Below are 27,932 nucleotides of genomic sequence, written 5' to 3'. Positions count from 1 at the left end.
ACAAACTTTAAGTGACTTAAACAAATGCTCATACTTGGTTATATAGTGCCGTACACCCCTTTGAATACCAAATGCGTCTTTTGAACAATATTTTCGAAAGGGACAAATTTCAGTACCATCTCTATTATGAACTTTTACAAAACTACCCTGCACTAAAGATACAGTTTCGGGAGAAATTTTTAAGTGACTGATGCTCATACTTGATACATACATATATACGTTCAAGACGAAGTCAGTAATCTTCTGAATGTGCACATCTCTACAATGAAAATAATGAACCACATGAAAGGAAGGTTTATCCGGCACCATCATCAGACTCCATCTGCTTACGGCTTACTAGGACCCCTTCATCCCAAATCTCAACACACCTAGAACGCATAAACAGATTTTTTAAATAAAAAAAAAACCCACCAAAAGCATCATAAGGAGGTGTTGCACATAACATGCAAATAAAAGTGACTAGATGAAGGAATACTAACCTTAATCCACTGACATCAATACACAAAAAATGTCCATCTCGCCATCCATTTTTAAAATGGCCAAAAAATATCTCACCAGTTGTTGAGTAGAAACGCCCTTCTCCATTTGCCTTTCCCTTCCAGAAATTCACAAACCACCTATCTCCCGTGTGAAAATAAAACCATCCCTACACAACAATTAAAACATTAACCACTGAAAATGGAAATTACAAACCTGATCATCACATTCTTACCTTCCCATGCATCACATCATCCCGCCATGACCCACGGAAGACATCGCCATTGCTGAAGCAGAATGTACCCAATCCCGATCTCTTACCATTGCGCCACAACCCATCATAAAAGCTTCCATCACCCAGTGACAAACGACCCTATCAAACATGGTTAGTAAGTCCAAGTATTACAGGAAGAAAAAATGGGTAGGTTGGTAATGGGTCAAAACGAATTTGGGACACAATGGGTTATATTAGCCATTTGAAATTGGTTGTGTCAAGTGTACTTCAAGTTAAAACAATTTGTTATTCTTATTTTGAACAAGTGGCTCATATATAGTTACAAATTTATTTCATTTGAATAATAATCTAATCTCATGAACAACACAACTTAGAAGATTTTATGCATTAGAAAGTTATATATACTTTGAACAACTTCATACCCATTTGATCATTCTCTTTTGAGGTATTTACTTGTAGTTTACCTGTTGACATGTTAGAGTAAACCATAACCTATATCTATACCCCGTAATAAGTCAATGTATAGAAACGGGCAACTCTACTCTCGACATATAATGAAAAAAGATGGACAAATCAGTATATATATAAATATAAATTAGCTAAAGTAATCACCTTCCCCTCAGGAAGACCCCCCTGGCACCGCCCCACATATAACCCTCCACGATAGTTTATCTCAACTACAGGACTCCATTTTTTCTGTGACTCACGTTCAGATTCCTGCATTAGAATAAACATTCTGTAAGGAAATTGATAATAGGTTTCAAACAAGAGAAAACATTAAACTACTGATCATCTATCAGACTTGCATACATGTTAACTTGTGGAAAACATAAAAAAGTTCAAGGTTATCAAAAAGGCTGGTTGCATAGAATGGTATAAAACTTGGTCTTATTTCTGTTTTGGGTAGCATTAGGCCAAAAAAAACATCAAATTTCAAATAACTTTACCAAGATAAATCACCTATAATAGCTAGTTTCCAAGTACCACATTAAAAAAAGAAAAATCAACATGGTAAGCAAAAAACAAAACATCAGCTCCAATATCATCTATTTCACCAGTTACCGGATAAAATTTACTTTAACATAAATTCTAACAGCTGGGTTACTTCGAATCAAAATCTTTAAACCAAAAATGTTGTTTTGGTCCTAAAAGGTTGGTTATATAAAGCTAATCAGAGCACAGTTGGTTACCTCTTTATGCAATTAACTATTGTCATAATGTATGTGCCTAACTAGGGATGGTATCGGTACGAATACCGTACCGAACCGTACCGATACCGAAACCGAAAAACTCCAAAACCCTCTACCGAATACCGTACCGAAATCTCGGTATCGGTTTCGGTACCGAGATTTCGGTTTTGTACCTATTTGGTACCGAATTTGCAAAAACGTTTCGTAGCTTTATGGCACTTTTATTATATATGAATCCAAAAGGATGATCCACATATAGATTTCAGTACAAAAAAGTTACCAACTTAATAGGGATAGTAAAAATGCAATACCCAGATCATATATATACTATGAATAAACAAACGGTTTGCAATCTGATTAAACAAAATATTGAAGATGAATATGGGACCTAAAGAAATGGACCGTGAGATAAGGATTGAAAATAAGGCCGAGTTATATGTATAGATATGTATGTAAATGAAGTACTATACAAAACCAACAATTAATCTGCAAGTAGCCTACAACTAGAAAACCAGTTTACTAGTATCCTATAGCTCCAAAAGCAAATCGGTATTTATATTCGGTTTCCCGGTACCGAACCGAATAGTACCGAAACCGAACTTGTACCAAATCAAGAACCGATACCGAAACCAAATCCCCATCCCGATTTCCGGTACCGGTACCGGTTCGGTTTCGGTTTTTCGGTTTTTTTGCTCATCCCTATGCCTAACTCATTCTTCTAAGAAAGAGATAATGACAAGTTGTAAATTAATGAGTAGATATGAGGAATATGTACTTATTTATGTATATCATAATAAAACTAGGATATACAGATCACAACTACAATTCTTTTTATCTTTATGCCAAGTTGTAGAACAAAATAGATTAAGTTTCCAGAAGTTAACATTAAGAGCTCTATATAATGAGATGGTTCACATTTATTAACAAATTAAATCTACATAAAACAAGGTGCTACGTACCAGCATAGATGCTGCTCGGGCAGAAAGTCTTCCACTTTTATTAGAAACATCAGGATACACTCCATTTTGGTGAGAAGAAGCGTTGCTGTTAAAACCCGTTGGTGCTTGCGAGCTAGCATCAGTTGATTTATCAAATGAAATGTTTACAGAAAATTGAGTCTCTTTCTTCGATTTGAGTTCACCATTTCCTTCTAAAGAGTGCATGATCCGTGAGCCATTGGGACCATCTTTAAGATCTCCTGATGGCTTCACACCAACTGGAAGTTTATAGGTCTTGAGGTCAACCAAGAGACTATCATTTATATCATTGGCCGTCTCCTCAGAGATAAGATTCCCTGGCCTTCTATTAATCAAAAGCTCCCTTTGAAGAGTTGGTGATCCTAGATGATGCAAGTTAAGTTAGTTATCAGTTTGACGGTTTGACCTGCAATGTCTTGTGACTTCAATGACTGGCACCAACACAAATTATCAACTAGAAGTGGCAACTTTGTTCCATTTAACTACAAATGGGTCGATTCGGGTTGTCATTTATTTCAAGCAAAAAATTGATAACCCAACTGGGTCAAAACTAAATGAACTTAGCTAAAAAACAGGGAACAGGTTAAAAGTCGCCAAAATTCTACTTTGAATGCATACAACCTCCTAAATGGTTGTATTATTACATCCAGATGATGATTGAACAATAACATGTTGTGAGCTATTAGCACAGTAGGTTTTAATTAGAAGTTATTAAAAAGGGGTGTCTGCATGTCAACCAAGCTGACTTGTAGAGCAAAATCTGTTTTGACCTGCTGTTATTCAACACGCCGATCTTGCTACCTCTACTATCAACCATAGTCAGACAATGAATTTTTACCTCCAGTTGATTCGTTATACAAGGTGGCTTGAGGAAACTCAGCATTAATTTGTTCAGCAACATCATCAACACTAAAAAGGAACAAATAAACAGCGTATTTGTTCAATGAAAATGATAGTATTATTCCAAGTCTATAACTAGCACCAAACAAAGGCGACAAACCTCGATGGAGTTTTTTCATAGGTAGCATTTCTCAGTATTGACTGAAGTTCTGAAGACCAATTATGAAAACCTTCAGCAAGACCATTTGTAGAAATTCCATCTGGGTTTTCAAAACTTTCTGACTTCATGCCTTGAGAAGAAAATGTACTATCCAATCTGTTTTCTTTAAATGTATCCAGCTGGGAACGTGGGCTCAATATGTTGAAAATGAAAGGAAAACGCTGGACCAGTCTAGAAAATATGCCATCCTGTTTAGAAGACTCGGGCCTTGTACAGCTGCATATAATGTTAACAAAGTATGTCAACTAAAATTTAGAGAAAAATGTGGTCTAGAGACATTTGTTAGTTATTATGTTACCCAATCGTAAATATGGTTGTTGCAATTGATCCAGGAGTCACATCCGATTCATGAACTACTGAAATTATAACATCCCCCTGCCATTTTGCAACTTGACGAAAATTAAGCAAAATGCCACCCAAATCACTTCTGTCAAGAGCTGTTGGACTCGCAAGAATGAATACAACAATCCCACTCAAGTCCTGGTATTTCATCAAAAAAAAATTCAAGGGTGATAGAAGTAAGAAAATCATGTCATATCACAATAAAGAATATAGTTGAAAATTAAAATGCACACTCAGTTTAATAGACCCGAAATAGTCGACAGACCTTTACACCTGAGCCAAGAAAAGGGCAATCATATATGGCTTTAGCAACCGAAGTTTCAACGTCACGACCAACCCCATATCCAATTTTCGCATCCTTAAAGCTTCCTAAAATCTGACAAGAATGAATTTCAAAAGAAAGTTAAATTAATATGGATGTTTTATGTAGATATTTAACTCTTACAAACAGAAAACCAGTCATGAAACATACTTTTTTGAGGTCAGTGACTGCAAGTTCTTTCATACTCTCATGTGGAATATCTAGAAATCTCTTGTTGTGCTCCTGTCAGTGATAGAACCAAACAGTTACAAGGGTAATATATATTTGGAAATATGAAGTATATTGTTAACTACTTACAGAAGTCAAAATTGAGACTGCATTTAATGCCATCAAAACAGCATTATTTGCAATTTGCAATGCCTCGTCTAAAGTTACAAGGTCTTTTTCCAGAAGTGCATCAGCATCAACCACTGAAAAGAAAATAGACACGTATTCTGAGCTCATTGACTGGCTTGGTAGCCACATAATCATTTTTTATAGAGCTAAAAAGCAAATTGAAGAAATCCTTCTCTGTGTCCCTAGAAAATCAATGAAATAATGACGTCTAATCGACGAAACTCACTGATACAGAAATCCGTTAGCCCCTTGAGTTTGTTGAGCAAGTCCTTCACCTGCAGATAAAGCATGTATTAAGGAAAGGTTTAACATGAGTGGTACACCGAATGAGATTTCTGAACATTTCATGAAGTTAAGATAAAGCTCCTTTCTAAATCGTTACATTATGTAACAAGAAAACTAACCTCGTTTTGGCGCCTCTGTCCTTCAAATCTAAAAGGCTTCAGAATAATCATCACCACAAAACCATTTGCCAGCTTTATTGCTTCAAATATATCATGCACTGTGGTAAGATCTGATCCATAAGATGCCCCAGCGACCTAGAGAAAACAAAGAAATAACATACATATATATCATAATAGGAGTATAAGACTCATGCAATTCACTTAGATCCACTATATTCTTTAATATACATATGGAATAACATTATTCATCTAGCATTACTTGAAAACACCATAATGTAGGTAAGAGTTAAGGAATGTACAAACAAGTATAACCGCTTTTGAACATGATTCCATGGCCTCCGGATCTTCCATAATTGTTCTGGTAAGATCTGCAAGATGAAACAATAAATGTAACCCATAATAAGAAACAACCCACACAAAGATATTAATTTCAGCTACAGTACAAGTAGTAGAATGCTCATGAAAACGATCTTGACGACACTCCAATACACAAATAAAATTCTCACTTATTCAAGTGAAAAGGCTAATAGTGTTAGTTAAGATATCGCATACATGTAAAAATTGAGCAACAGAAAAACAACTTGAAAATGTGAGATAGAGTGACATAATAGAATAAAAGTATACGAGCACGAGCTCACCATCCCCAAGTAACCGTTGCTGTAATTGTACCTTCGAAGTTTCATCCACAATAATATTCCTGCATAAGAAAATATTTATGCATGATAAGCATTCACCAATGCTCTATAGCATTAGTGTTTCTCTCATTTTATTGAAATGTCCAATATAATCCTCAAATACAATAAGCAAGTGAATTTAACATAAAGAAAGAAAACAATATTGAATGTCATGGAACTTATCAAGAATAACTCAAAATGACACTCTGCACAAGTGCCATAAAGCAGCAGAACAAACTGTTATATAGAAGTCAATTATGTCAATTCAACCACAAACTTCAATCTCTCCTTGAAGAACTTTTAGCCTTTAAGAATTAAGCATGTTTGCATAAAGCATAATAACCGCTCAGTAAAGACTCTTTCGGTTCCAGTACTGCAAACAATGAAATTAATGACATAGAACGGTATTTTTTTTATCCTACAATTTGGGTGCCTTCATAGAGAACCAATTTGAATAAGAGGTCAATGTTTTGCAAATCAGAAACTTTGCTCGGTGTGGACTGATATGAGATAAAAACCTATACTTGGATAAACACTAGCTAACTTAAGTAGCTTACAAAACATGGAGATTACAAGATACAAGATACAAGTTAAAACGATGAAAATTTCAAAGGTAGTAATCGTAGTCAAAATTTAGTGTAAGCAATAAGCAAAATATAAGCGTAGATTACCATATGTGAAGGAAAAGAAAGAAAGTCTGAGGGTTTAAACTCGTGTGCTTGAGATAAGCTACTCAAGACTAATTACGCAAGGTGAAATCTAAATAGTCTAAATACCATATGTTTTAAGCCTAAAGACTTTTTGCTGTTTATTGTCTATAATTCCCTTAGTAATGATGTTTGGTCCCTCATTTAAGACCATAACCCCATGCAATTCAGCACTATCAATATCTAAAGCCCCATCAATCTAAGCTAGCGCCTCCACCCTCCGTTGATCCAAATCACTATTCTCAATTTGCAGATAGCTAAGGCCCCATTATATCCAATAAATTGTCATCATGATTGTACAGCAACCCACCGGAAACATAATATTCAACTTAGATCCCACCTCATCTTAATTGATAACAATCCAACTACCCCAACCAGTATATTTCCTTAGATTATCGACACCTTGAAAAAAGATGCATTTAATTCACTAGTAAATACAGGCGAGGATACAAAAACATTACTACTGAAGTCAGTTAGTGTTGTCCTTTCACATAATCGACAGTATTCATAACCAGAGCACAAACATAAATGGATTGTTACCAACGAGAATGAAACGAGAGGTGTTACATACTTTAAATACGAGGTAATGATAATGGCAACTAAAGGAAATATCACCAACACAATCTCTAATGGAGAATCAACTAGAAATTCAGATTGTAAATATGGCAAACTATCATGGGGATCCTACTTCAAAAAATAACTCAAACATATGAACATCATAGCCCTAAACATTCTTTTAAAACAAACATATTCAGTTACGCAAGATTCCTATAAACACATATACATTATCAATAATTCCAAAGATATAGATATAGATAGATATACCAAAATCTTAAGCGTGAGGAAAGGGAAGGAGAAGGCAAGCAGAAATCAAGAACAGCATCTTTTCGACTTCCGATGCCAAAAACTTCCAAAATCTCAGAATCTTGGCATAAACCCATATCAGTCTTTTGTATTGGGGAAGTAGAAAAGGTTCTATCTTTAGCTTTAATTCGGTATCTGCCACAAATTTTAAGTATTTTTAAAGGGAAACAGTTGGGATGGAAGGTGTTGGGAAGATGGATAGGGGTGAAAGAAGAAGGTGAGGAAGATAAAAAGGATAACTTTTGTTTGATGGTTGTTAATGGAAGCTCCATTGATGGGTTTAGCTGTGAAACATTAACAAATTACATACACACTTTCAAGAGACAGAGTGAAGAGTTGTGTTGATTCAGGATAGATATTCTAGGGTGACTGCAAACATTTTTATTTTTTATATTATTCACTCTTGGAATTCTCTCTTTTAAATATATTATTATAGATTTTATATATCATTAAACACTTGCCACAGGAGACAGAGTTCATATGTTCGATCCTCATCTCATGCAAAGGTTGGAGGGCCTTTTCTACCATTTAGGTAGAAACTAGAAGCAGTCTCTCTACTTAGGTAGAGGTAAGGTCTGCCTACATCTTAACCTCCCCCATACACCGTCGAAGTATTGAAGCTCAAAACCCGCAGAAGGCGGAACTGAGCAGTTACTTACTATAAATTTTATATTACTTCTAAACCAGCTAATCAACTTAAAGTGATATTTGGATAGATTAAATACGATGTAATATAGTGGTAAATAAAATCTGATAGTGTATTATGCACAAACAAAGTTAGACGGAAACATATAAGTTGTGTAGTTGTAAAAAGAATAACAAAGTTAAAAAGTTATGTGAAAAAAAACATTGAAGTTTTTTCTTCTACCAAGATATAAAAATAAAGAAAAAACACAGAAAAGTTTTCGCTCAAGTTTTAATGTGTTATTTTAACACATTAAATATCTTGTGGGTATTCAATACAATTACATATATTAAGTTATAAAGCTTGTTATAAAAAATGATATCATAATTAAATTAAAAAACATTAAATAGGTGACACTAAATATGTGTGAATTAAAAAATATATATATATTATTAAAAAATTTAAAAAATGATATATAATTAAATTAAAAAACATTAAATAGGTGACATTAAATATGTGTGAATTAACAAAAAAAAAAAAGGTATATATATATTATTAAAAAATTTTATATAGTCACAATCTTTTATATTTATATAATAATTAATAGATAGATCACATAAAATATTTTTTAATAAGTTGTGTCAAAATTGAATATCAATTTCATCCGGCTCTAACTTTTACTTTTATTTTTTGATTTTATTTTTTGACCGTTAGTCTCAATATAAAAAACTGACGATAAAAATCATATCTCTACTGCCTAATAAAGCAAATTCCCCTGCATTGCACGGGTATCATGTTCGTATATGTAATGTATGCAAATTGTGTAGTGAACCTTTTAACGAAAGTAGGTATTTGGGAGAAAGTAGGTATTAGAACTAGAATTAATATATGGTGCAAAAGGTTAGTTTTTCATTACATGTGGGGGTTTATATAGCCACATAAATTGCACTTAAACCCCCTTCATAATTACAAGTAAGTACATAAGAAATTACATGATAAAACCCTTATTTAATCATAATAGACTCAAAGGACAAGATAATTACTTAATTACAAAACGAGCACTACTAAATATAAAGCTAACAATCTCCCCCTTAGTGTCGTTTTGTGATTGATCATCGTGGAGCTTTCTTCTTTTTCCTTTGACGTCTATTTCTCTTCTTTGTTGATGATTCGGGTTTGTCTTTGAAGAAGGTTTGAGACTTGAACGCTCTCTTCTCATATTGGCTTTTGGCTTCCTTCCAGTACTTTCTTGGTATGAAATGATATCTTGGATCAGCAGGCCTGTTGGGTGGTTCAATGATGTTGTCGGCGAAGTTGACAGGAGGCATGTTATGCAGACCAGGCTTATTGTTTGGTGAATACATTACCCAAGATCCTTCAGGTACATGAATGACGCCAGTTTGTTCATTTGGAAGCCTTGCTGCAATGATGGTTCTTGATCTTTCTCTATGCTCGAGCCTTGATTTGAACTTTTTAATCACATTCAGTAGTCTTTTCTTTTCTTTGTCCGACTCTTCAAATTCTTGTAAACTTTCAATAACTCTTAAGCATTGTTTGAGTGTCCCATCAGAATACTTGTATAGCTCGTCGAGTCGGATGAAAATCTTATGCCCCTGATCACTGACGAATACAACTCCTCTTGGGTTATCAAATACAGCCCCGATATGAAAATTATCAAGATTTATGCCCCTTATTCTTTGGTTGGGAATGGTGAGGTTCACTTTCTTCCTTCTCTTTTCGATGCCCAATTAGAAGTCTCTTTGGGTTTGACTGAGTATAAGACTATCCATATATCTCTTTATTGCATAATAGGCCTCTTGATTCTCTGGATCTGGCTGGAGAAGCTTTCGGGCGAAGTAATGGAGAAGAAAGATGAGATCTTCAGCAGACAGTAAATTGAAACGAGCTTCTGTAATCACATACTTCGGACCATCTTCCCTTTTAACAATCAACCAAATTAGCCCAGGTGGTCTAGCAAATCCCGGTTCGCGCCATTCTTTGAAATGAATGCTATCCACATCAACAATCTTCAATTTAAACTGTTTCTTCCATTCTTTGTTCACCTTTTTACTTTTGGCCTCAATCAAGTTTTTTAAGTATTTAGCACGTTGATTCTCAAGATCATAGGCCCTTCTAGCTCTTAATTCATCAATATCGATCTTTTTGAGTTCATCTTGACTTGAGAAGATTTGTGAGGCCTTTTCTTCCAAGAATCTTGTTAGGCGGAATAATTGAAAAAGGATTGCAAGATAATCTATTCTGCTTCTTTCATTAGGTTTAAATCCTCCTTCATTGATTTGAACATGGGGAGCAGCGGTGGTGTTTTGAAAACGAGGATGGTTGAGATGGTGAATGAGTTAGTAAAGGTTTAAGTGACTGAGATTTGGATTTGGTTGAGGAACAGAGGCATAATTGTCAAAGCTGGGGGGAGGAAGATCATCATTATCCGAAGAGTCATTATCATCATTAGGATCAACATCGTTGCCATCGATAAAAAGATCATCAAATTCTTCATTTTCAACAACATTCACAACCTTAGTGTTATCAACATTTTCACTCATAACTTCATCATCATGAGGGGCATCTCTTGTTTGTGTTTCATCTCCACCAACTTCATTGCTTCCAATAATATCTGTTTCAGCACCGGCCCTTACTTCAGTCGTCGCATCTTCTCTGTTCTCCCCCTCGTGTTGATCCTGATCATCAGGGTCATCACGTCTATGATGGACGACTGTAGCGGCTTTGCAAGAATCTTCTAATTCAGCAATTCGTTTCATTGCTGCCTCAAGTTGAGCGTCAGCAAGAAACTTTTCTTGTTCGGCTTGTTGTTGTAGAAGCAAGAGTTGTTGTTGATGGTCAAAACGGGCTTGAAGAGTTGCAAGAATGGCTTTATCGAAAGAATTGGCTTGAGTGTCTAGAGAAAGAAGAGCAGCATATAGATCGTTATATAGAGAATTGACGTTGGAGCGAATTGATGCATTAATATGTGGAGTTGAGTGATGAGGAGAATGGTTGTGTTGTGAGGATGAAACGGAAGGTGAAGAATGTTATGGTGATGGTTGAGGATTAGAATGAGGAAGAAGTCCAACGGCTTCTAGTTCTTGGAAGAGTTGTCTTTCTGCAGGATTAGCTTTAAGCCGAATGCCGTCTGGATTTGGAGGAGGACTAGAAGTAGAAGAAGAGGATTGAGAATTGGCAGGGGCTTTTCCTTTATCAAGAGTAGGACGGAGCACTGCGGTTGGTGGCGGTTGGGTTGTAAGAGCAGGAGTGACCGACGTAGATGTCGTTTGCACAACTGTAGGCTCCGTTGGGTTTACAGTGTGGCCTGAATGGTGTTGGCCATCAGGACTTCCCAATGATTTATGAAGCAAAAGCTCTACATTGGTTGTTTCAGAACTTCTTGGCCCAACACAAGTGTCGGACACAATGTTCCGGATGGTGGGACTTCCGGGTTCTCCAAGATTGCCCGTTGAACTGGGAAATGTATCCCCAGCGCCTGTCATATTAACATGAGCAGGACTTCCAGACATTCCTTGAGAAGGTGGAATCACCGTCTCTCGGTCTGCTGTTGCAACATTCAAAGAATGTGTGTGCTCATAAACAAGTGATCTTAGTGGCGATCTAGACTCGATAGTGTGAGCAAATGAACGTGGGAGAGAGGCAAGAGTCTCCGCGACTTCAATATCGACATCCTCCGAATGAGGAATTGATAGTGGGCGTGGCTGGTGCCTGTGCAGTGATGAAACTGGATCCTGTAGAGAGAACCCAGAGTGGCGGGAAGGTGAATCATGCGAGGGTGGGGAGTCCTCGGCTTCTAACCTATTGGTGGCATCCCGGCTAGTTGTTTCAACTGTCGGAGGGCCATCGTTTTCTTTTTGCCCTGTACCTAACCCATACCTCACATCCTCTCCACTTTGTTTTTCAACTCCTCCCTCAGGACCGCCTTGTCTCTCCGGAATGTTGAACACAACGTCGTTAAAAGGATTAGAACCTTGAGAATCGTCACGACGTGTGGAAGGAACAAATTCTGGGACATCCTCAAGAATTGGATTGAGAGGAGTCCTGACCTTTAGAGTGATTTTTGGAATTGGAGGGCGATCAGCAGATGATGATGATGATGAAGAAGAAGATGGAATTAGAGGAGAAGGAGCAGTGAAGGAAACAGAACGAGATTTTGACTTTGATTTCCTTATTGATTTGGCGCGGTGGTGAGTTTTCTGTTTCTTTGATTGAGACTGAGAAGGAATGTCGATTAATTGAGATGGAGCGGAAGTGCCAGGTGCCGAAGCGTCAACAAACCCCTCTTTTCTTTTTCTTGACACAGGACCCTCACTAGGCGACCTATGCAGGCGTGGGGAAGGCACAACTCGGTGTTGAGCGGCCATACGCCCGTCTATATACACTCTGTAGATCCTTAGGTCAGGATCATCTTGTAGCTCCCGGCTCAAAAGAGATTCAGGGATCGGCATGAATGGAAGATGAGAAAGACGATCGTTTGCATAAACCGATCGGAAGCTTGATATAGCGATGCGTTGTGAATTGGGGAATCTTTGGATGTTGTTGTTGTTAGTGATGAAATGCTGAAAGATAACAGATAGAAAACGAATAAACGCAATGTATTTCTTATTAGCAGTAAACTTCCCATTTACTTGAAGACGAAGATGATCAAAGGCCACAGCAGCAAAATCAATATGAAGATCAAATGCGATGCCAAACAGATATGTGATGGTGGCCTTTGTGAAGTCGTCTTGTCCTTTCCTTGAGGGAGTGAAGCAGTTGTTGATGATGGAACATAAAGTGTGCCATAATGGATGAAAGTTCTTCTTCTTGACATCTTTTAGAGCTGAGATGTTGCCATCGTATCCCAACTCCTGAACTCTCTTCAAGATTTCAATCATAGGAGGAAATTCGATGAAATTAGTTAAGCCTTCCCTTGAATCAGCAGTAGAGAACTGGAGAATTTGCCTGAATTCTTCAAGATTGAAGGTGAACTCTTGTTGGTCTCCATTAGTTGTGAGCAGAGAGAACTTAAAGAAAGATACAGCTCTGCCACGTCCCGGTACATATTGGATCGTGCGCCATAGCTCAAACAGTAATTGTTCTTCGATTTCTGAAGCAGTAATGGTGAAAGCACGATGTAGTGGATGATGTGCGATCACAACCGGGATAATGCCATGTTGGCAGGAGAATGGTAGCATCAATTGCAGATTGTTTGGCATATTTACAGTGGCACCATCAACGAGGAAATCCATTCTGCGATTGACAAGTATGCGAATATGAAACATTGTTTCCAAGGTTAATTTATTTTAAAGAGAAAATTGAATCGTACACCGTTTTTCACAAAAGATGTAAAGATAGTACAGCAAGGCGTTCTATATCTCACTTCTTGTGGAAAAACAGTGTAAGATAACTATTAGTACTCAGATATGTAGTAACAAAGAAATTAAAGAAACAGATCATACAACTGGTTTTATAGAAGATGCGAAGGCAGTACATCAAGGCGTTCGATGCCTTGCTTCTAAGGAAAACCCGATGTATGATAAGTTTTGAAAGAGTATAAGAAATCACAGTTGATTATACACCGGTTTTCACAAAAGATGTAAAGGTAGTACAACAAGGCGTTCGATACCTTACTTCTTAGGGAAAATTGGAGTATAATTAAATGTTGGTAAAAGCACAGGAGAATAAGGCAACAGCTGTTTGTGAGTCCAACCAAGGTTCTTGAACATTAGATTGTTCATAAACACGAAATATTAAGGAAGCACAAATTTATATGGAAAATCTTGAAGAAAAATTCAATGTTTTATGAATTGTGTAATTTATTGAAGGTTTTGTATTTTTGTTGAGAGAAAAATTGGACAGAGTGTCCCTTTAGGAAAAGTGTGTTTTCAAGAACTAATACTGGTAGGAAAAAGTGCCAGTTTTTTGCAAAGCATCAAGAAATCAAGTGAAAACTTGAGATCGATGCACTTGCTTATTTTGTGAAAGCATATTATGTAAGCATGACAGAGGATAACCAGGTAAACATACACATACAACACAAAAGTAAGCAGTTCAAATATGATAGATAATACAAATAAATGGCAATTGATCATGAAGACAAAAATGGAAATGAAATAAGATACCCGAATATGTGGATAAGACAAGAAAGGGCACACGAAAATGATACGTAATTAGACCTGAAAGGGAAAATTTACAAATTCCAAGATTTTGTAAGTGAAAACCGGTATTAAAGCATGTAAAAAATGGAAATACCGGTTTTTGAGAAAGAAACCTGGTATTGGCACAGTATTATGGGAAAGCCGGTTTTTGGGTTGAAAACCGGTATTAATATTATTAAAAGTAGAAATACCTGAAAGCCGGTTTTCGAGAAAGGAAGAACAAATGCCGGTATTCAAAAGGTTTTGGTACAAAGTTTGAAGGAAAGCCGGTAAGAATGCCGGTTTTTGAGGGAATGCCGGTTTTAGTGAAGGAAAGAAAAAACTTAGAGAAAATTTGGAAAGTTTTTATTGGGGGCCGAAGTCCGGTATTTATAGCGGTCAATACCGGATTTGACTACCGGTTTTTTGAAACCCAGTATTGGTTCGAAATCCGGTATTTATATGAAACCCGGGTTTTTTTTTTTATTGTGAAAAACTTTGCAAGCCAAATTGATTTTGGAAAAGTTTCTATGAGGATGGTAAACAGAAAAATAGAACAAACTATGCACCAGAATACAAACTCCCCCTAGACAGAAGCATGCAGTCAAGAAAGAAAATAGTTAACTCCCCCTAAATTCATGCATTCTACCCTTTTTCTCCCCCTCAAACATTGCACGTAAGAGCATAGAAGTATACATCAAATGTTTGACAAGCAAAATAAGTTTAGAATGAACGGCACATAAGCAGTTAAGTATCTAAGTTCAACATACCCAGCTTGGTTTTCAATAGATAAAATCTTTGTTCGTCCAAAGGTTTAGTGAAAAGGTCAGCAAGCTGGTAGTCAGTCGGGACAAAATATAGTTCGATGTTACCTTTCTCCACATGATCCTTGATAAAATGATACCTCACATCGATATGCTTTGTCCGGCTATGTTGAACTGGATTGCATGAAATAGCAATAGCACTTTTGGAATCACAGTATATGGGAATCCAATCATAGTTCAAGCCAAAGTCAGATAGTTGTGTTTTCATCCACAGAACTTGTGAACAACAACTAGCAGCTGCGACGTACTCCGCCTCTGCGGTTGAAGTGGAAACACAATTTTGTTTCTTGGAAGACCATCCGACCAGTTTATCTCCCAAGAACTGTACACTACCAGAAGTGCTTTTCCTATCAAGTTTGCAACCTGCATGATCTGCATCTGAGTAAGCTGTTAGTTCAAATCCGGTATCTTTTGGATACCATAAACCAAGATTCATGGTGCCCTTAAGATACCGAAGGATGCGCTTTACAGCCTGAGCATGACTATCCATAGGGGCTGCTTGGAATCTTGCACACATGCAAGTGGAGAACATAATATCGGGACAACTGGCAGTTAGGTACATTAATGAGCCAATCATGCTTCGATACAGTTTTTGGTCAAAGGGTTTACCATTGGGGTCAGCATGAATTTTAGTTCTGGCTTCCATTGGTGTACCAATTGGTTGACAATTAAGCATTTCAAACTTTTTCAACATATCCTGAATGTATTTGTTTTGACAAATAAAAATCCCATTTGAAAATGTTTGTTATTAGTAGGGGTTTTCTTATGTGAAGTAGCTACAGGTGTTTTTCTAACGGGTTTCTTCGAAGTAGTTGTAAACCAACCATATTGATCATGGTATCTAGCTGATCCTAAGGTCTCATCTCTAACAACTGTCAAAGTGCATTTAGGGATGACAAATGATTCCTTAGAGAAGCTAGAGTACTTATGATACTTAGGTTGGGTAGAAGTAGAATGATCAAGTGGAGCCTTAGGTCTTTGATGAGAGAAATTCTTGCCTTTCAGAGGTGATCTATGTAATGGAGACTTTAGAGTGGTCTTAGTGGAAGGTTTAACAAACTTGGAATCTTTAACAACAGAAGGAGAATTGTTGTTCTTTGGTTTTGAAGATTTACCAGTTGAAGAAACTTCTTTCTTTTGAAAAATTTTCCGATATTTTTGTGTACCTTGTTTTGAAACAGGAGATTGCTTTGTTTTTGAGACAGAAAGTTGATCTTGTTTGGAAGAAAGAACCTTTTCTGTTGTTTGTTCAAAATGTTTTTCAAAAACTGGATCGAAAACAAGATCTTCCTCAAGAAAGTTAATCAGATTTGGTAAGGTCGAACAATCCATTTTGACTGATTTAGACGTAGACTTTGATTCCAAGTTTATAGTGGGAACAACAGAGGTAGAAGGACAGAACTTGTTAGCGGTTGTGATTATTGGTATAAAAGGGGAAGGAGAAGCTTTGGTTGAGTTTGAAGAACTTGAAGACATTGGTATAGTTACAACATTTTGCTTTATTGGAAAGTTGCATGTTTTGAGCAAACTGAGAGCTTTTTCAAAGTTATTGTTAACAAAAGCTTGGAGTATAATGTTTTTATACTCCATTTCCATTTTAAGTTTGTTGAAATCTAAAAGCAATGTCAATCGTTTATCTCTTTCATTTTCAAATTTCTTTGTTAAGGTATCAAGTTCACTGAAAAAGGCTTGAGTTTCTTCAGTAAACTTGACTGATTCATCATTATTTGGAAAGAAATGATCAAATGAAGCAGTTTGATTAACCGTCTTCTCAGACTCAAACTCAACCAAAGGATCAATGGTCTCACTGTAGCATTCATTGTAGTCATTGTCATTGTCAGTTTGGATGGCAATGCTACGAGTCTCAATGGGGATACCAACATCTGAAAATGGGTCATTGATCTCATCATGGTCAGTTTGGATGGATACACTTCGAGATGTTGTGGGACTATCCACATCAGATAGGGGATCATAATCACTATCAGTTGCTAAAGGTACATCAACCAGTTCACAAACAGATTTGATTGTAGAAGAGAAAGTAGAAGAGGTTTTCAGCACATCACAGACAGGGCAATTAGGATCAGTACAGTCAGAAGAATAATCAGAAGAGGTAGGAGGATTGTCATGCATTCTGGAGTTACAATGACCTTGAGACACCAGAGCATCTATCACACGTTGTAGTTCCAAAATGGTTTGTTTCAAATCGGCCACTTGGTTTTCTAAAACTACTTGAGGAATATAAGGTCTTGTTGGAGCTGGTTTAGGAACAGGAATGTCGACCTTGGGTGTTTGAGTACTCGAAATGATAGCAACTTTGTTATCCGCAGACTTTTCATCAATTTCCTCAATGATGATAGATTTTGGAAAGTTTTTAGAATGAAGTGGAGGATTGAAAAGATCGATAGAATCATTGATTTGATCATAATTCAAGTTAATTCTACAACCTTTGGATAGATGCTCATCAGTCTCAAAATCACCATAACTTGGTCGAACATATTGAATTGTTAGGCCATATCTCATAAGATCAGCATCGTATAGTGAGGGGACTTCAGTTCTGCCAGTGAGAAGATTTTTGGGTTTCTCAAAACCCAACCCTTGAGTAAAGTTAGAATCAAAATCTCTAGGTTTATGTAGAAAAATTTGCTTGTTTGACTGATCAAGTTTGTAGACCTTGACTTGGTAAAATTTGATTTGTTCGTTTAATTCATTGATTTTACTTTCAAGTTTTTGGTTTAAAGAGTCTTTGATACTACAAGCATAATTTAAATCAGAGATTTTATCTTCAAACTCTTTGAGTGTAAGTTTGGTTTCGAGAAGTCTTTGTTGCAAGATAACCAGATCCTCAGACAATGCGTCAGCACGGAAAAACTCATTAGATTTGGCAATTTGTGCTTCTTTAACCATTTGAGTTAGCTCATGAACTTTTAATTCAAGGTTTTGTTTTTCAAGAAGTAATTCAGATGAAGGAGTGAAAGAAACTGAGTCTTTTGTTTTCTGAAGAACATCAAAATCCGTTTGAAGTTTTTCAAGTTGAAGTTGAAAATCCTTTAAAAGATTGTCTTTTTCATTCAAAACTTCATTTAACAAAGAGATGTCTAATGTTAAAGAGTTGTTCTGAGCAACAGTTTTATCACATTCAGATAGTAAACGAGTGATTTCAAAAAGAGGAATATTAGAATGGAGATTAGAATTTACCTCGTCATCCTCTGTCTCTGAGCTGATAGATCCTTCATCAAGAGCCTTGGACTTTTTAATCTTTGTCATGAAGCAGACATTCGCCTTCAACTCTCCGGTCTCTTCATCAGTCAAATGGAGCCATTGTTCATTCTCAGCAAGAAGAGCCATACCACACTCTTGTTGTTTTGACAAGCATCAGCTTATTCTGATAATATTCTTTGTTCTTCAGAGTGGGCTTTGGACAGTGAATGGCAAAGTGACCAGAAGCACCGCAGTTATAGCATTTCTTTGACTCGGGCTTTGTATCAGAAACCTTCTTCTCATATTTTCTTGGATTCTCAATCTTCTTGTTGTTGGTATGAGCAGAGTTGTCATTGGATTCAAACTTTGGAGCATTGGGACTTCAAGCATATGAAGACACAGATGAAGTGCGGAGTTGATTGTTTGTTGGTCGGCGTTTGAAGTACTTGCGTTTGAAAGATTGGGTGAAGTATGCCAAATCACGAGACATTTGTTTCTCAGTATCATCCAAATCTGGATCACTGTCAACAAATGGTTCTTCATCAGAGTGCTTTTCATCAATGGAAATGTTGGTGGAACGATAAGACTTTCTTTCTGCAATTAACGCAAGTGGGTCTGTGCTAGAAATCTCAGGAGCCTTTGATTGTTGTTGTTTCATCACTTGTCTTGCGTTCAACTTTAACTTTTCATACAAACTGTGGATATCAAGTTTGTGAAAATCTGACTGGGTGTTGATCTGAGTACCAAAGGTTTGCCAAACATCTTCTAGGCAAGTTTAGTTCCATTTGTGTTTTCTTGACTTTTTCCTTTCTCAGATCATTGATGACATTGCAGAAACGGTCATAGGCACTTTCAAGAGATTCACCTTTTTCTTGCTTAAAAGTTTCATACAAGTCAAGAACAAATGACAGACGAATGGTTGTGGAGACCTCTGAACCTTGAAAGTAGGTATTAGAACTAGAATTAATATATGGTGCAAAAGGTTAGTTTTTCATTACATGTGGGGGTTTATATAGCCACATAAATTGCACTTAAACCCCCTTCATAATTACAAGTAAGTACATAAGAAATTACATGATAAAACCCTTATCTAATCATAATAGACTCAAAGGACAACATAATTACTTAATTACAAAACGAACACTACTAAATATAAAGCTAACAGTATATAACTAAATATTCAAAGAGAATATTCTAAACTAGTACATTGCTACCTCAACATCCCCTGAATTTTCCCATATGATGAAACAAATAATAAAATCCCCCTTAATTTTGGAGGGCCGCAATTCGGATCTTCCAAACAGATGGTGCAAATGATTTTCCCCTTATTCAAAACTAGTAAGTTCGGTTGCCACCCAACAGGTGGCATTAGCAACGAGTGGCATTAGCGTTTGAAGTGTTTGTGTTATTTAGATATATGTCTTTAGCGTTTAAGAAAATTGGTTCATTGTCTAAGTGTGTATTTAATTGCATATTACCATCTTTATAAAATTCTACAACTTCTGGTTCAAACCAAAAATTCAAAAAATAACAGTAATTAAAATAGTTTTTCAAAACCAAATAGTAAAGAAAAAAATATATAAAAATATATATACTGAAACCAAAAAATATAATAAAAAAAACACAAAAGAAAACAAAAGGGAATACGCAAACGAAATGAAAAGGTTATAAAAGGATCAAATGTTACATGTAAAAAAGGTTTAAAAAACAAACTTATGAAAAATACAAAGGAATATATATTGAAAAAAAGAAGATAAAAACAAAAATATATAACATTTGAATAAGATATATAGTACTCGCATTAAAAATTGTTAAAAAAAAACATATACCATATAAATTTAGAGGTAATATAAATCAAATGGAAAAAAAAAGGGGCAAAAAAAAAGAGGAAAATTAAAAGTTGAGGGGGCAAATTGCAAATCTTAATATAATACATTTAAACCTAAAAAAAATTATTTGGGTTGGGGAGGCTCAAACCTAAAGTTTTTTTCCAAAATAGTGTAATGGAAAATTTTATTTACCAAATTAGTATGTTTTTAAAAATATTTACCATTTTGGTTTAAAATTTCATTTAACATTATATAGTATTATGGTATTACATCATTATACATTAAATTTTTACAAACATTTATTTTTTTATAACTTCCACCAATCATCTTACATTATATTTTATTATAAGAAATTGATTAAAACTTTAAAATTTAAAAATACTGAAAATAACTAATGAGTAAACTCTCTAAATAATCTTTTTCACAAACTATTATTTTTATATTATCTTTTTATAATCTTTGTCAAACATCTTACATTATATTTTATTATATTTTTTATAACTAATAAGTAAACTCTTAAAATATCTTTTTTAGAATTTGATTTGTTAACAAAATAAGATGACTTTGTAGTTATATTTTAGACACTGAATCATAAAACATAAACTTTGCATAAGATCTTGAGAATTACCCATGCCGACCCATTTAGCCAATTTTAATAATAAATGGTTTTCTAAAAATTAAAATTTTGTAGCGGTATTTGAAAGTCGGATCTTGAATCCGATTACCAGATTATTCATTTCATTTTAACCAAAAGTCCAGATAATTCATTTCCTTTTTAACCAAAAGTGTAAGTGTTACTCATATTTATGTATTTGTAAATATGTAATTCTGATAATGTTTTTGAATCTCATTACAAAATTATTCAGTTCAATCGTTAAATTTATAAATTTAAAAAAAAAAATTATTCAGTTCATTATGACCAAAAGTTTCAATTGTTTTTTTTTCCAAAATACATAAAAAAAAAAAATGACAATCATTACATGCGTATAAGTTGTAAGAAAACCAATTACTGTTATTGTTATTTTTATAAAAGTTGAATAACAACACTATAACGGGTAAAGTAATGTTAAATTAGTTTTAAACTTAATGAAAAAAATTGTTAACTTAAGTTCCAACCCAAAATGGTAAATATTTTTAAAACTATACTAATTTGGTAAATAATTTTTTTCACTACACTAGTTTGGAAAAAAAAACTCCTCAAACCTAAGCCCTCTCTCCCAAAGACTAAAGCTTCAATTACTAAGCCATCTCACAATTTAATTATGTATTTGCTGTTTCAAGTATTTATATTAAAAGACAAAAGACCACTGTTCATAACTCGCACCTTTAATGATATACTAGAAAAAACTTGGACCCCGCGTTGCGGAGTCTCAGTTGTCTTATTGAAATGGTTACGTTATTTTGGTGTATTTGTATTGAACTTTCTACCACTTATTAATTAAATATAATATGTTTATTTGAAAGTGTATAATAACTCATAAAGTAATTCTTAATGGAAACCAAAATGGGATATGATATAGCAAAAACCTTAATATATTAGTTGAGAATTTAACCGTGTCCAATGTAGCAAAATGCAAATAGTGGTACGGGTGTCCCACAAAAGTTCAGATGAATCAAAAGAAAAATAGTGTCAAGAATAAATCAAAAAGTAACCCATAGTAGAAAATTATAGACGGATGCGATTTAGCAAAGTCCAAATAATGGTACGGGGTGTGACATCAACGAATAGCAACTTACCACGTAGGCGAGTTACTAATCACAAAAAAAGAAAAAACGGGACCTGATATGACAAATCCGAATAGTAATACGGGATGTAAAATCAACCATTGATCCGGTGACACGTGGTGAGCAATGAGTGGTGACATGTGGCGGAAAATTAAAGGGCATGACACTATTCATAGTCATGCCCTTTAATATATATATATAGTACTAGATATTTTACCCCGCGCGATGCGCGGCTAGTTAAAAAAGTTATTTTATGCATTAATAAATAGCTATTCTATAAACTTATTATGTTGAAATTGATTATGTTATAGTTAATGGTTAATTCCTGGATTACTCTGGTCATCTTTTGTCTTTTTTGACATGTCGATATCATAGTCACTAAACCTACTATAGTGATTATACACCAACATTAAACCTAAGATATTTTGATATCATCAACAAATCAAACGTAAATCGATAATGTAGAATGATATCTATATATTCATCAAACGAAATAATATATATAAAGTAAAAAAACTAAGCATGACAAAAATTTAGTCATATAAAATACACATAAATACAATACGAATAAGTAAAAAACTAATAAGATAAATAAGAGAAATCATTATAGTTTTTGCTTTCAGTTATGCTAAAAAGATGAAGAAAAAACCTTATGTAGTGACGGGAAAAAATAATCCTAAACACAATTAGGAAATAAAGTATTTTATCTCCACCAATCAAGAAATTCATTCGTAAAACTCAAAATAACTACTATTATCATTATAAAATAGACATTTTTTGTGGATAGAATAACCAATTTTGGTTAAGGTTTTGGCCAAGAGAACGAAGGAGAAACAACAAAATTGTTTGGTCGTGTATAACCTAATAATATTAGAAAAGGTAATAAAATATCATGGATTATGAGTCATGAATTATGAAGTGTTTATAATTAAAATAAAAAAGTTAAAAAATGTCATGCAAGATTAGTCGTGATTTTTTATATATGTTTGATTTATATAAATATAAATTATATATATATGCTTTTTTTATATGTCATATTTAAAATATATGTATAATTATATTATATTTTTTAATGAAAATCTATTAGTGTGAAAAAAAATATGGAGGTGTCACGTAGGATAAATCCTATGTGGCATGTTTAGAGATAATTTTAATTTGAGGTGGATGACTTTAGAGATAATTTTAATTTGAGGTGAATGACTTTAAAAAGTCAGGATAACTATTATTTTTGTATGTATATATAAATATATAGATATAGATATAGATATAGTAATAGTAATTATATATATATACAATACAATATATGATTATATTAAACCCATGCTATGATTTGCAATTTAGATGGATCTTTTTATAAATACTTAAAGGCCGAAAGCAACGTTATCATATATTTTCCATGATTGTTGAGTATTCGTTTTCTCTTTAAACAGAAAAAGTAGGCAACCCGACCCTGACACACCAAACCCGCCCGACCCGTATTGCTATTTCATCAAATTTTCTTTTCTTTCTCAGAGCAGGTTGTTCGGTTGTTGGGGGGTTTATGTAAAACCCTTGTTTCTCTGTATGTACTTCCATTAACAGCCCCATAAAAAAACCCATCATCGATCTGCCATGGCCGAATCACAAGTAACAACAGATAATAATAACAACAAAGTTGAAGATAATAACTTAATACAAGTAGCTGCAGAAATGAAGCCATGGGAGCAACATTCAGCTGTAATTAGCATCCCTCGTTACGATTACAAAGCTCCGGCTTCTTTCGTTCATCGATCGTTCTCCGGGTTCCTCATTACTTGCCCCATCAGTTTGTACCCTCCTCCCCTTTTTCTCTATATCTATAATTCTATATGTATATGTCAAGATTGTAAAGATTGTAGCTTTTTCAAGACCCATGATGTTTGTTGTTAGATTATGGTACATTATTGCTAGTTATGTGTTAATCTTTAGGGATATGCTAGTTTTTCGAGTAATGTCACTGATTATGGAAGTTGATTTTTTTTTTTTAGAGAGGGAGAAGAGTGCCACAAAAGAAGCCATGTCCATGCTTGATAAGGTGTGTTGTATATTATCTTAGATATTTTTCGACCGGATATCAATGAATTTAAACAGGGGAGGTTTTTCCTGTTCGGGTTACCCAGGGCGAGTCTTTGACTCGGACATACCACTTTGAATGTTTTCAAACTCTTTACCATGGGAGTTTTGAACTTGAGACCTCTTGTAAGGACATTAGGACGACTGCCGCTAAGCCACCTTGGTTGTGATTCGAATATTGAGGAGTTTGGTATTTAATTATAATATTATAACTATAAATATAGTTATGTGGGAAGTTGACTGTCTAACTAAATTAACAGTTTTGAGCTAGCATTAGTAGTGTTAGGTATACACGATTAATATTAAGAATGCAAGGTTTGTGAGATTCTTATGTCTCAAATGCCATATCTAATTTGGCATTTATACTCTTCTCTTTACATTGATGAAGATGTTCAATGATGCACAAGTCTCTGTCGATATGCTCTAAAAGTGGTCACCGTTTATTCTGTGCAGTATCTTACAAATATGTGCAGCTCTGAAGGAGAGAAAGACCCTGAAAATGTTGTTCCAAAGAGAAGGAAAGTAGATGTGAGCGAAAAAAAGGAGTGTACTGGTGTTATAGAAAAGAAGAATCTGGATAATAACAATGGTAATTTCTTTTAACTCATATATACTGGTTTAGATTATTTCTATATTTCCATTATTCGTTGAAAGTCGCAATTTCGATGTAGTTACTATCAGTGGTTGATTGGGGATGTTGTTCAATCTGGTCACATGGGTGTAAATAAAAAGTGTAGCTAAAAGAAAGGGTTGAAATCAGCCTAAGGGTAAGTATAATGCGTACAACTTACTAACTAGTTTTATTCAAATATTTAGAGATTTCAAATGACTTGGGATCGTAATTAATGCTTTAGTAATTTATAGAAAAGTGAAGAAACATGAATAAGAAAAGTATGTAGGGATCAACCCATCCCCACCTCTTTCAATCCGTACTAAAAATGACTTGTTTCAACCAACCCGCCCATCTTGAGTCTTGACGTCTCTAGTGTTTACGTTAAGACTCCTGAACTTTTTATCCCAGTTATCAGTTAAGCCTGGCATATCAGATCTCTCATTATGCCAAACAAGTATCGATAAAGTCAATACCTTTTGATTTTCACAAATATGTGGTTATTGTCTAAATAGATTTTGTGGTTTCAGGTGCTTCAGAGGTTTCAGAAGATTCTTGTATATACTCTTCAAAACAAGATGCAATTGCTACGAGAGCTGACCCTCTTTCGTTGGTTAAGCTGACAAGGAGTGGTTTAATTCTCCTTACATTTTCGCATGACCATTGTCCTAACGTGGTGGACATAGTATCAAACATCATGCAGTCTTTGGAATTTGGAAGTTCGAAAGCACCACTGTAAGTGTTTTAATGGTGTAGTTGTTCTCTTATAGCATAAGCATTTCTGTGAACATCTAGCTTTTCCATGACAAGATAATATATCTTTTTTTTTTACTTACCAAGAAAAATTCTTGTGATAGAATGATTATTAAGTTAATGGAGACAATCATGGAGTTTAAACTTTAAAATTCTTATCTCTATTTTACTGCTAGTTTCCATTTTCTGTTCGATTTTTAGGTTAAGCTTAGCCACTTATACGTTTAATATATGAGAACTCGTACACAATGTGTCATATTTGCTTTCTAGTGTGCTTGTTGTCCACAGAGGTAGTACAAATGTTAGTGATTTTGTTAAGTACCCTCTAGTGATATTTCTTTTGTTGCAGTTGGTGCCATAGGATTCTACCTATCCAAACCACTTGTGTTTTGCAAGAAAAAGAGCTGTGCGCTCTTGTATCAAAGCTTGTTGCCGACTTCATGAAAAATGAAGGAAAGGAACTTGCTCGACCTATAAAGGTACAACTATAATGTTTTTAATACTATTTGCATCTTGTCCCAAGGGCAACAATTGTTGCAAATTTTTTCCTTTAATGTTTGTCAATTTTTGCTGAAACAATTGAATAACTTGCTTCATAGATTAGCTGCATCGAACCATTGGGTAATAGCCCAATGGCCACCAGTCGCCACTTTCCAAGGGAGGTCTTGGGTTCGAGTCTTGCCAAAGGCAAACTTGAGATAATCAGGGGATTATTAAGTGGTTGAGAATCACCTGGACACTAGCCTGGCTGGGGGATTAGTGGGTACCAAATGGTACATGGGATCAAGGGGTTTCCATCCAATTACCTTTTTTTAGATTAGCTGCATCACTTACCCATGCCAATAAAATAGTACATCTTGACTTTGAGAGATAAATGTATCACTATTTACATACAAATGGAAGCTGCTGTTGGCATTACCAACTGTTTTTGTGGATTTTGTCTTTTGGTATTAAGTTTAGAAAGTCGAGATTCGAGTGTTCATTGTGTTTTTGGTTTAATGTGGCCCGAAGTCAGTGTTTAAGTTAAGAAGTCTTGGTGACATGGAAAGATGCAATCTTTTCTGTTGTAAAGAACAAGACAGCGAACCCTGGAAGCAGTTAAGGTCATGAAAATTCGGGTTATGTTTGATCAACTGATAAAATAATGTTGTAGTTTGCAATAGGATACAACAGAAGAGGAATTGAGGAGACAGAACTAAAAGGCGCAAATGGCGATTTAAATCAAGTGGCATTGCTTGATCGTAGCAGATGCTTTGAGGTTGTGGCTTCTGCTGTGAAAAACATTGTCTCGGATTCAGTTGTTGATCTGAAATGTCCAGAGGTACAAGTTTTTTTTTTTTTTTAATCCTTTTTGCTTTAACATCTGTGCTGACCAAAAGCAATTAAAAATTGCAGCTCACTGTTCTTATAGAGCTTCTACCTATCTCTGGGCTACCCAAAGGGTCACCTGTGGTTGCTGTTTCAGTTCTTCCACAAAAGCTCATCATGACCAAACCTCGCCTTGGCATCAAAGCTTTGGTTCATGATACGAAATCAAAGAAGTGAAAGTCTGAAAGGATAATGATAATCGGTTTTGTAATTTTAGCATCGTTTCGTTACCAAATTCAATCATATTTGGGGTTTGATAGAGTATTTTATTAACAAAATGTCGATCATTTTTCAATTTTCATTTCTTTTTGTTATAAAGTTATCAAGTTTTTGTTGACACAGCTATTCTATTTGTAGTTCTCACAATTATAGGTCAAGGTATGTCCTAATTTAATTGAATAAATATTTATTCCATTGTAGAAGACTCCATCATGTCACTTATACCGGAGGTTTTTATCAAAAGAGTCACTCTACTGTTAGGTAAATATATAATTATCTACATCTCATCTTCTTGGATTGCATCTTCTCTATAATCTCTACTCCTTAATAAATTGCATCTTCTCTGTAATCTCCCCCCTCTTAAATATTTCTTAAATATTTCTGTCTTTGAAATATCTTATTTGCCCTTGGATTTTTTTATTTTTTTTTCCTTTACGGAACTACCCAAAATCCTTAATAAAACAGACCGCTTTCCCCACTACTGCAACAACATTGCGCGGGTACCATGCTCGTCGTTTTTAACAAGACTTGGTATTGTATACCTCGCCTCCAAATTACTCATCTAACAAGAAGATAATAGTACCGAGAAAAGTCAAATGAGGAAATAAAATAAAAGAATAAGTTCATACGTCATGTTATATAACGATCTTATAGACATGTAAATGACATAAGGGTTATCTAGATAATGAAAACTAGATAAGAGGACTCATAACAGTTTTGTTGGTTTGTTCGTCGCTTAACCTCACTAAACTGACGCCATAGGGAATCGTCTCATCGCTTGGCGAAATCGATTTGATTCGTCAGTTAACCGATGAGCCAGCGACGAGGTGAGGGTCCCCTCTCAAAACCGCAAGTTTGTTTTTGTTTTTTGTTTATTTTGTTTTTGATATAATAAGTGGTTAGATAACGAGGCATTGAAGGTAGTTAAAAATCAGTTTATAACTGATGAAGGAGAGTTGATT

At 35.0% G+C, this 27,932-nt stretch overlaps 2 protein-coding genes across 3 annotated transcripts; one reads left to right on the top strand and one right to left on the bottom strand.

Moving 5' to 3' along the window:
* Positions 1 to 34: 34 nt before the first annotated feature.
* On the bottom strand, positions 35 to 7,946 carry LOC122585721 (protein ACCUMULATION AND REPLICATION OF CHLOROPLASTS 3). 2 transcript variants are annotated; one of them, XM_043757844.1, is made up of 16 exons: positions 7,550 to 7,946; positions 5,982 to 6,040; positions 5,643 to 5,711; positions 5,344 to 5,478; positions 5,166 to 5,214; positions 4,901 to 5,013; positions 4,754 to 4,825; positions 4,547 to 4,657; positions 4,238 to 4,419; positions 3,880 to 4,155; positions 3,718 to 3,788; positions 2,862 to 3,241; positions 1,325 to 1,429; positions 713 to 850; positions 480 to 646; positions 35 to 368 (listed from the first exon to the last, which is right to left on the bottom strand). In XM_043757844.1, exons 2-16 carry the CDS (start codon positions 6,024 to 6,026, stop codon positions 296 to 298), a joined length of 1,986 nt encoding a protein of 661 aa, XP_043613779.1. In that variant the 5' UTR covers positions 6,027 to 6,040; positions 7,550 to 7,946; the 3' UTR covers positions 35 to 295. The 2 variants fall into 2 exon arrangements, with proteins under 2 accessions (XP_043613779.1, XP_043613778.1); XM_043757843.1 differs by having other exon boundaries at positions 5,647 to 5,711.
* Positions 7,947 to 23,337: 15,391 nt separating this feature from the next.
* On the top strand, positions 23,338 to 27,090 carry LOC122585074. Its single transcript, XM_043757171.1, has 7 exons — positions 23,338 to 23,733; positions 23,936 to 23,982; positions 24,474 to 24,609; positions 25,161 to 25,365; positions 25,733 to 25,862; positions 26,537 to 26,704; positions 26,779 to 27,090. The coding sequence occupies exons 1-7, from the start codon at positions 23,541 to 23,543 to the stop codon at positions 26,926 to 26,928; spliced, it is 1,029 nt and encodes a 342-aa protein (XP_043613106.1). The 5' UTR covers positions 23,338 to 23,540; the 3' UTR covers positions 26,929 to 27,090.
* The last annotated feature ends 842 nt before the right edge of the window (positions 27,091 to 27,932 follow it).

Source organism: Erigeron canadensis, chromosome 1, assembly GCF_010389155.1.
Source record: "Erigeron canadensis isolate Cc75 chromosome 1, C_canadensis_v1, whole genome shotgun sequence".
Classification (NCBI taxonomy): Eukaryota; Viridiplantae; Streptophyta; class Magnoliopsida; order Asterales; family Asteraceae; genus Erigeron; species Erigeron canadensis.
The sequence above is the reverse complement of the archived record's forward strand: the minus strand, read 5'-3'. Positions and strand labels throughout refer to the sequence as shown.

Bases quoted from the DNA above. Each gene is read 5' to 3' on its own strand.
- LOC122585074 (XM_043757171.1), top strand. From the start codon at position 23,541: ATGGCCGAATCACAAGTAACAACAGATAATAATAACAACAAAGTTGAA. The intron at 25,366-25,732 runs GTAAGTGTTTTA...CTTTTGTTGCAG, and splicing joins GGAAGTTCGAAAGCACCACT to TTGGTGCCATAGGATTCTAC. The intron at 25,863-26,536 runs GTACAACTATAA...ATAATGTTGTAG, and splicing joins AACTTGCTCGACCTATAAAG to TTTGCAATAGGATACAACAG.
- LOC122585721 (XM_043757843.1), bottom strand. From the start codon at position 7,860: ATGGAGCTTCCATTAACAACCATCAAACAAAAGTTATCCTTTTTATCT. The intron at 5,712-5,981 runs GTGAGCTCGTGC...TTCATCTTGCAG, and splicing joins GCAACGGTTACTTGGGGATG to ATCTTACCAGAACAATTATG. The intron at 5,014-5,165 runs GTGAGTTTCGTC...TTTTCTTTTCAG, and splicing joins GCTAACGGATTTCTGTATCA to TGGTTGATGCTGATGCACTT.